We start from the raw sequence: 12,496 nt of genomic DNA on the forward strand, positions 1-12,496 counted from the left end.
TTGTGAAACAAGCAGGTAGGCTAGAGGAGGTTGATGTTAGTAAAGAAGATGTGCTAGGAATTCTGAGGAAGTTGAAGATAGATATGTCCCCCGGGCCTGATGGGATTTATCCAAGGATTCTATGGGAAGCGAAGGACGAGATCGCAGGGCCTTTGGCGATGATCTTTTCGTCCTCACTGTCCACGGGTATAGTGCCGGAAGATTGGAAAGAGACAAACATCATTCTCTTGTTCAAAAACGGGAACAGGGATAATCCCGGAAATTACAGACCAGTTAGTCTTGCGTCAGTGGTGGGCAAATTATTGGAAAGGGCTCTGACAGATAGGATTTATGATCACTTGGAAAGGCACAGTTTGATTCGTGATAGTCAGCATGGATTTGTGAGGGGTAGATCATGCCTCACAAACTTTATTGAATTCTTTGAAGAGGTGACCAAACACGTGGATGAAGGTGGAGCAGCGGATGTGGTATACATGGATTTAAGTAAGGCGTTTGATAAGGTTCCCCATGGTAGGCTCATGCAGAAGGTAAGGAGGCATGGGATAGGGGGAAATGTGGCAGATTGGATTCAGAATTGGCTGACCCTTAGAAGACAAAGGGTGGCAGTGGACGGAAAATATTCAACATGGTGCTCAGTTACGAGTGGTGTACCACAAGGATCTGTTCTGGGTCCACTTCTATTTGTGATTTTTGTAAATGATTTGGATGAAAGAGTGGAAGGGTGGATTAGCAAATTCGCGGACGATATGAAGGTTGGTCACGTTGTGGACAGTGCGGAGGGCTGTTCTAGGTTACAAAGGGACATTGATAGATGCAGAGCTGGGCTGAGAAGTGGCAGATGGAGTTTAACCCTGAAAAGTGTGAGATGATTCATTTTGGAAGGACAAACTTGAAAGCAGAATACAGGGTTAACGGAAAGATTCTTGGCAGTGTGGAGGAGCAGAGGGATCTTGGGGTTCACGTTCACAGTTCCCTGAAAGCTGCCACCCAGGTGGATAGAGTTGTTAAGAAGGCGTATGGTGCGTTAGCTTTCATTAATAGAGGGATTGAGTTCAAGAGTCGTGAAGTTATGCTCCAGCTATACAAAGGCCTGGTTTGGCCACATCTGGAGTATTGTGTCCAGTTCTGGTCACCTCATTACAGGAAAGATGTGGAAGCGTTGGAAAAGGTGCAGGGAAGATTTACCAGGATGTTGCCTGGAATGGAGGGAAGGTCTTATGAGGAAAGGTTGAGAGAGCTAGGGCTTTTCTCTTTAGAACGACGAAGGATGAGAGGTGGCTTGATAGAGGTGTACAAAATGATCAGAGGTATGGATAGCGTAGACAGCCAGAGACTTTTTCCTAGGTTGGAGGTAGCTTTTACGAGGGGACATAGTTTTAAAGTGAAAGGAGGTAGATATCGGTGAGACGTCAGAGGTGGTAGGGGCGTGGAATGCATTCCTGGAGTGGGTAGTGGAGTCGGCCTCATTAGGGCATTTAAGCGACTATTAGATAGGCATATGGATGATAGTATAAGGTAGCAGTGGAGGTTAGATAGACCTTAGGTTTTGGGTAAAAGTTCAGCACAACATCATGGGCCGAAGGGCCTGTACTGTGCTGTACTGTTCTATGTTCTATTTCCTTAACATTTGATCTCCCAAAGTGCAGCACCTCACACTTACCCGCATTAAATTCCATCTGCCATTTCTCCACCCATATCTGCAACTGATCTATATCACGCTGTACCCTTTAATAACCTTCTACATTATCCACAACTCCACCGATCTTCATATTTCTGCAAACTTACTAACCCACCCATCTATATTTTCATCTAAGTCATTTATATATATCACAAACACTAGCTGTCTCGGCATGATCCCTGTGGAATGCTACTAGTCACGGACCGCCAGTCTGAAAACACTTCCACCACCACCCTCTGTCTCCTATGGGCAAGCCAATTCTGAATCCATGTGGACAATTCACTGTGGATCCCAGGCATCTTAATCTTCTGGATGAGCCTACCATGTGGGACCTTGTCGAAAGCCTTACTAAAATCCATGTGGACAACATCCACTGCTCTACCGTCATTGATCACCTTCGTCACCTCCTTGAAAAATTGAAACAAGTCAGTAAGACATGACCTGCCCTGCACAAAGCTATGCTGACTGTCCTTCATTAGGCCATGCTTTTCCAAATGTACGTAAATCTTATCCCTAAGAATTCTCTCCAATAGCTTCCCAACCACTGATGTGAAACTCACCAGTCTATAGTTTCCTGGATTATCCCTACTTCCCTTCCTGAACAGAGGGACAACATTAGCTACTCACCAGTTCTCCAGGACCTCTCCAGTGGTTAGTGAGGACACAAAGATCTTGGTCAAGGTCCCAGCAATCTCCTCTCCTGCCTCTCTCAAAAAACCTGGAGTAGATACTGTCAGGCCCTGGAGAGCTATCCACCTTAATGCTCTTCGAGAGATCCAACACCACTTCTTTCTTGATCTGAAAATACCCTCATATATTAACATGGTCTACACAAATCTCACTGCCCTCATATCCATTTCCTAGCTGAATACCGATGTAAAGTCCTCATTTAGGCTCTCACCCACAGTCTCTGCCTCCAAGCACAAGTTCCCTCCTTTATTCTTGAGTGGTCCTGCCTTCTCCCTTGTTATCCTCTTGTTTTTAATGGATCTATAGAATGTCTTCAGCCCATTAGTACCATCGTGTTCATTTACGTGTCTCTGCCTGTCCTTTCTTTCTGATTTACTGGTCCTAGCATCTACCTTCCCCTCAATCCCTCCACTTGCTGACCTGCTTCTCTGGTTCCCAGCCCCCTGCCACTCTTAGCTTTAAATTCTCCCGAGGAGCACTACTGAACCTCCCTGTGAGGATATTGGTTCCCCTTCAGTTCAGGTGCAACCCGTCCCTCCTGTACAGGGCACCCCTGCTCCAGGAGAGGTCCCAATGATCCAAGATAAAATTCCCAGATTTAAACAAACTTTAAAGAAAATTAATATTTATTTTGATTGAATATAAGATCAGTTACTTCCTTGCCAGGAATAATAAACTGAAGAACAGCGGTAACTAACTCCTGGTTTGTTGCCTGTGAATACCAATATGTGATTCATCACCTACCTGTTTACTGACATCACCAAACTTGGCAACCCTGAACTGGCACCAGAGCAACACTGAGAAAAGGGAATTCACTCCACAACAATGACCAACACCCCAGTGAGAGTCAGCACCTTCAGGAGAGGAGGGGGACCCTGTATCCCAGTGAGAGTCAGCACCTTCAGGAGGGGAGGGGGACCCTGTACCCCAGTGAGAGTCAGCACCTTCAGGAGGGGAGGGCGACCCTGTACCCCAGTGAGAGTCAGCACCTTCAGGAGGGGAGGGGGACCCCGTACCCCAATGAGAGTCAGCACCTTCAGGAGGGGGACCCCGTACCCCAGTGAGAGTCATCACCTTCAGGAGAGGAGGAGGACCCTGTACCCCAGTGAGAGTCAGCACCTTCAGGAGAGGAGGGGTGACAAATAAAACATTTTAATTTAACGAATGGGTTTGTCTGGAAACCCTTAGATCTGTAATGAATCTGTTACTGAGAAACTTGCCCACCTCAATAAATAAATCCAAAAACACTGAAAATTATGTTTAATTTATTTTCACTTTTAAAATGCATCTACCATTAAAAAAATGCACACTAAAAGAGAGTTACAAATTGATGAGCTCAATGTCTTATTTCTAAAATATTTGCCATAAGCTGTGCTGAATTCAGCTGCCTGTTTGACCAACACAGTGCATGTGGCTCAGAGCTACTGAGTGCTGGTTCAAAGCTCTGTCCAGCTGTCATCACCTCCTCCACACACCTCCCATCCCTCAATCACTTCAGTCTCTCCATATCGATGGGCGGCCAGCTGAGGGTGGAGGCTACAGAGAGCACCATGAGTAAGTTGTAAAGTTCCCGGGATAAGGATGTGTGGCAAAGATGAGAGTCTTCCCAATTGTGCCCAGCGAGAAATGGCCAGTGTCTCCTTGTGACACAGATCATTCGGGAATGTTCCCAGTCTGATATAACTCGAACTGAGGGAGTAGGATTCTGAACAACAGTCACGTGGGGCTCGACTCGAAACGTCGACTCTGCTCCCCTCTGTCCACAGATGCTGCCAGACCTGCTGAGTTTCCCCAGTAATTTCTGTTCCATCTTCAAGTACTTTGTTGCTACTCAGGAGTAACACACAACGTGTGTGTGTGTGTGTGTCCAAAAAGCTCTTTGTTAATCTTCAGTGAGCTGCTGAACACATTCCGAGATGGAGAAGGGACTGGGAAGGGCCTCAGCCACACCAGGAGAGCTACTTCTGCCCCAGAGGTTTATTTACACACGGGCTTTGGCTCCTGGTTCTCAATCGCAGAGGCTGTCATCCGAGTCGCTGTCCCCGTCCAGGGGGAGCTGCAGAACGCTCGCTGCCTCGTCCAGCTCTTGTTGTAGCTGCTCCAGGTCCTGCTCACTTGGGAGGCAGATGTCTGGGGTCTCTGAGGAACACGACTCAGCCGCTTCCTCCCACTTGCCAGAAGGTGGGTGGGGCTTCTCCTGCACCGAGGATCCCACACCCCCAGCCCCAGCCCCAGCAAACCTGTGGCGCCTCTGCTGCAGGAACAGGAGCGCTGCCTCCTGGACAACCTGAGAACAGTCGTTAGTACCAAACTCAGGCCCGTTAACGCTGATGTGCATGAGGCTGTTGAGGAGCTGGGTGCTGGGCTCACTGAGGAAGGAGCAGCCTCCGCGGAGCCGGCCAGTGATTCTCCTGAGTGCCCCCAAGCCCCGCTCAGACCAGCTGTTGGTGATGGGCATGGAGAGGGAGACCTCTGCCAGGGGCAGGAGGGCAGCACATGAGCGGTGCAGCTCAGTCTTGAGGGTGAAGAGGCGCCGGAGGCACCACTCAGTCACGGTCACCCGGGTATCGGTCAGCACCGAGTCCGGCACATTGTTCTTCCAGGTGTGCAGGTCGAACTTGAGCTTTGCCCACTCTGCGAGGAGCCGGGTCAGTTTGGTCTCTCCCCCCTCCGCCTCCCGGTAGAAGTGGGCAGCCAGCGCCCGCATCTCGGGCTGGCCATATTCGGCAAAGTCTGCCGACTCTGGGGATGGCACCAGCAGCGGGTTGAAGATGGAGAAAGCGGAGACCAGCGGCAGGGACGCTCCAAACCTACGCTGCAGATCGGCCTTGATAGCTGTCACATAGGCGTCGAGCAGGGAGCTGAGCTCAGCCTCTTGCTGTGGGCTGGGCGGCAACAGACCCGCTGAAGCCAGGCGCCCGGTGGGCAGGAGGTCGGCTTTGAGTCGGGTCAGGGCCTCCCTAGAACCTGCAGCCTCGTTCAGCTTGTAGATGGTGTACTTGATGGATGGTTCCAGGGTGAAGTAATTCACTGTGCCCTTGCGGAAGACCTTGCTGAGGCCAGCCAAGATGGGAGAGACTTCCTGCAGGATGTAGAGGGCCCCAGCAAAACGTACGTTCCTCATCTGGGTCACTAGGCCACAGGCTGTCGTGTCTACCTGCTCAAACTGGCTCAGGGCCCGCAGCAGGGTCGGGTAGTCACTGTAAGCCCCCTCCACTGAGGCCTGAAAGGAGACCCGTCTCCTCCGGGAAGCCCTCTTCAGCCTACGCAGCAGGGCCATCTTCAGCTGTCTGCTGGGCAGGGCCTTTTCCAGCCCCATGTTGAGGTAGGCCTCTGCCAGAGGCGTGCACTTCTCCAGCAGCTCCCATAGCTGCTGGAGGTAGGACTCGACCCTGAGCAGGTAGCAACACTCTGGGCAGGACGAAGCTCCAGCCAGCATGAGCCGGTGACACAGGCAGTGGAAGGCGATGAGGGATGGATTGAGTTCCTGGAGCCTGGCGGCCACCCCGACCCGCTCCGAGGTCATGACCTCGCCACCATCAGTCACTAGTGAAGCCATGCGCTGGACGGGCAGCTCAAGCCGGGCCACAGTGCGGCTGATGAGTGCGGCCAGCTCCTCGGACGGGTCAGACTCTGGGCTGAGGAGGGCGGTCTGCACAAACAGGAAGTTGGTCGATACCTCGGCCGTCTTGGGGTCGACGTACTGGATGAAGGCCGCGAGGGCAGCTGGGTCCTCAGCGTCAGCGCCCGGGCAGCTGGTCACTCGGTCAGACAACAGGCCATAGCAGCCAGCCTGCCTGACCCGGGACACCAGCCGGTTGCGAATCACCTGCCCCAGTGAGACAAACACCTCACGTAGGGTGTCGGGTCGGCGGAAGTGGGTAGCCCCCTTCAGGCCTGCCTCGGCCAGCAGCCTCAGCACCGATAGCAGCTTGGCAGTGGGCAGCTCCTCCCGGGCTAACCAGTAGGCAGCCAGGAAGAGAGCATGGAGAGCCGCCCCTTCCTCTTTCTCCTTTTCTGCCATCTCCCTCTCGGACATACGCCCGGTCAGCTCTGCGTGTACGGCCGCTGCGTGCTGCTGTGACTCCGCATGGACCTGCAGCGCTGACTTTTTGTAGCGGACAGCGGGAGTGCCGTTGAACACCTTGGTCTTGTTTTGCTTGTTCTGAGTGTCATGCCTGCGGCACAGGTAGCAGTACATGCCCTGGCCCTCCTCATACAACAGCCAGTAAATGCCCGTCCGCTCGCAGTACGTCAGGTCCCTGTCGGATAGCCACTTGTGAACAAACTTGTCTCCCCGCCTGTAGTCAGGCTGTACCCGCTCACAGCCCAGCCGCTGGCACTTGTAGTGGGCGTGCACCTGGCCCGAGTCGTACTGTGCAAAGACCTCGCGGAATGCAGCCTCCAGCTCTGCAACCTGCCCATCCCGGCTCTTGCTCGCCTCCTGCTGGTGCTTGCCAGAAAGCACGTCCTCCCCTCCTGATGGCTGAAAGGATGGTGAGGGGCTGATGCAGTCAGCGTCAGGAGAATCTACAGGACAAGACACACAAAAGCAACACCATGACTATCACTGGGGATACATTCAGGAAGCCTTGTCCACCAATGATGTTTGGATTGTGTTGCCTTTCACAGGGGGGTGGGGAATCAAGGGACACAGTCCCAGAATTAAGGGACAGGCCATTCAGGACTGAGGTGAGGAGAAACATCTTCACTCAGAGAGTGGTGAACTTGAGGAATTCTCTACCCCAGACGGCTATGGAAGCTCAGTCACTGAACAAGTTCAAGACAGAAATGGACACGTTTCTACATGTTTAAGAACAAAAGGCAGTAATGGGATAGTGCAGTAAACGGTATTGAAATACAAGCTCATTGAACGGCACAGTGCTCTCAAAGGGCTGAATGGCCTTACCTGTTCCTAATTCACAGAATCCCTACAGTGCAGGCAGAGGCCATTCAGCCCATCGAGTTCACACCAACCCTCCAAACAGCATCCCACTCAGACCCACCCTATCCATGTAACCCTGCGTATCCCATGGTTAATCTTGTACCCACAGTCTTTATATCGTGAGTCAACGTTGGAGACTCTGATAGCAACATTGTCTGTCTGGTATGATTCTGAGAGTTGGGACTATTTCGCACTACTGCTTGATTAGTCCGAGTCACAGCTCTCCCAATTTTGACATTAGCCCCTCGACAACAGAAAGGAGGGCTTTACAGGGTTGACAGGACTGAGTTTCCTGTTGGTGTTCTCAGTGCTGAGGACAATGCCGGTGGTTGGTCCAATTTCATTTCTTTGTTTAGATTTTGTAGCAGTTTGATACAATTGAGTGGCTGAGTTACGAGAATCAAAGACACTTGTCATTCTTACTATGACTGAGACTAGCATTCAATTCCACTTTATTCAGCAAAGTTAAATTTCACCAGCTGCCCAAGACACAGGAACAGAAGTAGGCCATTCAGCCCATCAAGTCTGCTCCACCATTCAATGAGATCATGGCTGATCTGATAATCCTTAAGTTCACTTTCCTGCCTTTTCCCCCATAACCCTTGATTCCCTTCAAAATCTGTCTATCTCAATCTTGAACGTAGTTAATGACCCAGCCTTGGAACTCCTTAGCAGTTAAGAATTCCACAGACTCACTACCCGCAGAAGAAATTCCTCCTCATCTCTGTCTTAAATGTGTAACCCCTTACTCTGACATGATGCCAAGGAGGAAAACCTTCCTGCATCTACTCTGTGAAGACCCTCAAGAAGGGTCACTGGACCTGAAATGTTAACTCTGACGTCTCTCCACCGATTTTTAAAAAAATTCATTTGTGGGATGTGGACGTCACTGGCTGTGACCAGCATTTATTGCCCGTCCCTAGTTGCCCCTTGAGAAGGTGGTGGTGAGCTGCTTCTTGAGCCGCTGCAGTCCTCCTGCTGTGGGTTGACCCACAATGCTCTTAGGGAGGGAATTCCAGGATTTTGACCCAGCGACAGTGAAGGAACGGTGATATATTTCCAGGTCAGGATGGTGAGTGGCTCGGAGGGGAACTTGCAGGGAGTGGCGTTCCCATATATCTGCTGCCCTTGTCCTTCTAGGTGGAAATAGTCATGGCAGATGGGATATATTGTGGGAAATGAGAGGTTCTGCACTTTGGCAGGAAGATAGAGGAGCAGAATATAACTTAAGTGGGAAAGTTTGCAGAAAGCTACAGCACACAGGTATTTGGGAGGTCCTCTGGATGAATCTCAAATCTCAGGTGCTGTCTGAGGATCTTTGGTGATTTTTTGCAGTGCATCTTGTAGATAGTACACACTGCTGCGACTGAGCGTTGGTGGTGGAAGGAGTGGATGCTTGTGGATGTGGTGCCAATCAAGCGGCTGCTTTGTCCTGGATGGTGTCAAGTTTCTTCAGTGTTGTTGGGGCTGCCCCATCCAGGCAAGTGGGGAGTATTCCATCACACACCTGACTTGTGCCCTGTAGATAGTGGACCGGCTTCAGTCTAGAGAATCTTCTCTGGACTGCTTCTAATACCAATACATCTTTCATAAATAATGGGACCAAAACTATCCACAGTATTCCAGCTCAAGTCTAACTGGTGTCTTGTATAATTTTAACAACACCTCCCTACTTTTATACTTCATTCCCCTTTAAATAAAAGCCAACATTCCATTTGCCTTCACTATTACCCACTGAACTTTCTGAGATTCATCCAGAGGGACTCCCAAATCCCTCTGTGCTGTAGCTTTCTGCAAACAGCCCCCCTACTTAAATTATATTCTGCTCCTCTATTCTTCCTGCCAAAGCGCAGAACCTCACATTTGCCACAATATGTTCCATCTGCCAAATTTTTGCCTGCTTGCTTAACCTGTCTATGTCCCTCTATTAACTCCCAGTCAGCCTCACCTTCCCACCTACTGTAAATTGGTGATAGTACCTTTCATTATCCAAGCCATTAATACCTTTTATAGAAAACTGCAGCCCCAGCACTGATCCCTGTGGAACTTCACTAGTTACAGGATGCAATCCTGAAACTGTCCTCTTTATCCCAACTCTGCATTCTATTAATGAGCCAGTTTTACAGCCGCACTAACTTAAATCCTCAGCTTGAAATGGAGGGATACAGGCCCAGGGAACAACCAGAGGCTAAGGCTGCCCATGTGGGAGGGGTTACGATGGGAGAGCAGGCAATAGGCCATCCCTGGCTTAAGGCAGGCCTGAAACGAGAGGGAAACATTAGGAATATCGAGCAAGCTGCCAGTAACAAGAACAATCAACACATTCAAACAAGGCTTCAAAGTTAAACGTCTCAAGAGAGTTTATCTAAATAAACCTACCATCAGATAACCAAAAACATGGTTAAAGGTAAATTTTAAAGAATCTCTTAAAAAGACATTCCAAGAGAAAGAGACAGTTCTAGGATTGGAGACCCAAGTAACTGAAGGCATGGCTGCCAATGGTGCAGCAATTAGAATCGAGAGATGTTGTAATAAGAAGAGTGCATATATATTTCAGAGAGTTGAGAGGCTGGAGGCGATCATGGAGGGAGGGAGGGTTGTGAACTTAGAGGCAACAGAGAGCAAAGGAATGCAGGTTCTGCCTGGGGAGCTATTAGCTGTCTTGGGGGTCTGGGATATAAAGCTCAGGTGGGCATGGCACTTCAACCAGTACAGTTTACAGCCAGCTTCCCCCATCTCACCACCAAATGACCCTTACCCTAGCCCCCAACTCCTAAACTACCCCCCACCACCACAACAACCCCCCAGGCCCTTCTCATCCCCCCACAGCCACAACCCCTCCCCACCCCTCAAGCCACAGGCTTTTCAGAAACTCACGGCCACAGACACTGCAAGCAAACTTCCTCCGCTTGGCAATGCCAAAGCTGCTGGTGGTCTCAACTGTGTCACCGCTGGCATCAATGGTCAGTGTTAGGGCAACTGGAGGCTGTTCATCCTGGCTGGTACTGTCCTGTTGGTCAAGCTGCATGAGGGGGGGCTCAGTCCCTGAGCCCTGGACCCCCTCAGGTTTCTCCGCCTCCTCACCAGGCTCCGGGGGGTCAGCAAGCGTCCGGCTCTGCGAGGCAACCCCATGGGGTAGTGCTCCACTGGCATGGGAGTATAGGTGATCCCGCAGGCTGCTCCGCACACTGAACCGCTCTCCACAGTAGTGACACGAGTAGAGTTTGTGGTGCTTGCCTCGTTTGAAATTGAGGCCGGGGACCTGCAGCCCCATCGAGGGCCCACCCCGGGACCCTGCTGACAGGTTCTGGTCATAATCGTCCAAAGTCAGCTGTCCAGCAGCGTCCTGGCTGCTAGCCGTGTTTACCGGAGCACGGGCATACCGATGCTCGGGGATGTTGGATGGCACTCCGACCGACACCTGGCACAGCGGGTCTGCTCCCTGGCTTGTCGTCCCACTCCGACTGCTGGGTGGCTGGACGTCCCTCACGGCCAGCTTCTGGGAGCCCGAGATCTGGATACCGTACAGGTTGGGCGACTGCAGAGGCAGCACATCGGGATGCTGGACAAAGACTTGCCCAGCGTGGCCCGCCTCATGGACCAGGTTGTACGCATGCAGGAATCGGATCCCCTCCTCCAGGCGGTTTGGGTCCACAGGCTGTTTTGGACCTTTGCCCGTGTACATCAGGTGCAGCAGGTAGCTGAAGATGTCTGGCTGTATGTCTACTGGCTGGACTTTGATGTAGTCACTGTCGGGCAAAAGAGAAGCAAAAGAGGTAAACTTCCGCAGTGCACTCTCTTTCAAACGCACCCCGAAAACATCAACCCACACCATCACACCAGAGACATCAAAGGGAGAAACATTAAACCAAAACTCTCAAGTGGGTGTAAAAGACCGTCCTGCTGTGATTTCTCTCTGGTATCCCGGCAAACACTTCTTGTTCAGCTAGGGTGATTGGGCCATTGTCATGTCACTGGGGTGACAGCTTGCAGTGCACAAAGCTGCTTTCTTGCTGTCAAATACTTTGGGATGCCGTGAAGTGTCGGAAAGTGAGAGTCGTCATTGTCCCTGTGGACATAACCTGCTCCCTCATTGAAGATACACAACTAGGGGAGACAATAGCCTTGTGGTTTTATTGCTGGACTGTTAATGCAGAGGCAGAGGACCGGGAGTTCGAAACCCGTCACAGAAGACAATGGAATTTGAAATCAATCAATAAATGATGACCATGAAACCCATTGCCGAATATCAGGAAAAACCCATCTCGTTCACTAATGTCCTTTAGGGAAGGAAACTGCCATCCTTACCTGGTCTGGCCTACATGTGACGCCAGTCCCACAGTAATGCGTTTGACTCTTAACTGCCCTCTGGGCAATTAGGGATGGACAATAAATACTGGCCTGACCAGTGATATCCTCAGCCTGTGAATGAATAAAAACAACTGGTGGTGGGCCATTCTAGGGCCACTGCCGACTATCAGGCCAGGTGGAGCAAGAGGGGGCCCAGGTGGTGACCTGTGCCACTACAGGAATCGAAACCATGCATTCATTGCCCTGCTGGATAGAGTAACAGTCAGTGAGGTAGTAGACAAATAAATTTAGGATTTAGAAGCTGGGGATCCCAGGGCGGCCTCCAATCCCAAAGGGACCAATAACAGAGTGAGGAAGAGATCAAAGACGATTGAGATGAAGAGAGGGAGCGAGCGCGACAGGGAGACAGCGCGATGGGAGGGGGGTGAGAGCGCGACGGGTGGGGGTGAGAGCGCGACGGGTGGTGTGAGCGCATGATGGGGATAGAGAGAGCACGGCGGGGAGAGCAACACACAGAGAGGGGGAGAGACAGACGGAGAGAGATGGAGAGACAAGAGACGGAGAGAGAGGATGCTTCTTACCTTGATTGATGAATAAAAATCATTTTGAAGTAATTGGAAAATGCAGCCAGCACTGATCGATGAGCTTTGAAGTGAATGTCCCCAACTGCAACCGTGCAGTCACACAGGAAACCAAACTCCCTCTGGATATTCAACTGTTGCAGCAGCACCAGGCCATGATTAGCTACGTCCATGATGCAGCTCTGTAGGGTACAAAAAGGCTGATTAACAATCCAAGATAACACGGTGTAGAGCTGGATGAACACAGCAGGCCAAGCAGCATCAGAGGAGCAGGAAGGCTGACGTTTCGGG

At 51.0% G+C, this 12,496-nt stretch overlaps 1 protein-coding gene across 1 annotated transcript; it reads right to left on the reverse strand.

Annotated features, from left to right (window-relative positions):
* Positions 1-3,616: 3,616 nt before the first annotated feature.
* Positions 3,617-12,447, reverse strand: LOC109920381. The gene is made up of 3 exons (XM_020520415.2): positions 12,206-12,447; positions 10,191-11,062; positions 3,617-6,898 (listed from the first exon to the last, which is right to left on the reverse strand). The coding sequence occupies exons 1-3, from the start codon at positions 12,376-12,378 to the stop codon at positions 4,377-4,379; spliced, it is 3,567 nt and encodes a 1,188-aa protein (XP_020376004.2). The 5' UTR covers positions 12,379-12,447; the 3' UTR covers positions 3,617-4,376.
* Positions 12,448-12,496: the final 49 nt, after the last annotated feature.

This window comes from Rhincodon typus, chromosome 8 (assembly GCF_021869965.1).
Source record: "Rhincodon typus isolate 14 chromosome 8, sRhiTyp1.1, whole genome shotgun sequence".
In the NCBI taxonomy this organism is placed as follows: domain Eukaryota; kingdom Metazoa; phylum Chordata; class Chondrichthyes; order Orectolobiformes; family Rhincodontidae; genus Rhincodon; species Rhincodon typus.

Bases quoted from the DNA above. Each gene is read 5' to 3' on its own strand.
- LOC109920381 (XM_020520415.2), bottom strand. From the start codon at position 12,378: ATGGACGTAGCTAATCATGGCCTGGTGCTGCTGCAACAGTTGAATATC. The intron at 11,063-12,205 runs GTAAGAAGCATC...TTTGCCCGACAG, and splicing joins ATTTTTATTCATCAATCAAG to TGACTACATCAAAGTCCAGC. The intron at 6,899-10,190 runs GTGAGTTTCTGA...CTTGTCCTGTAG, and splicing joins TGCTTGCAGTGTCTGTGGCC to ATTCTCCTGACGCTGACTGC.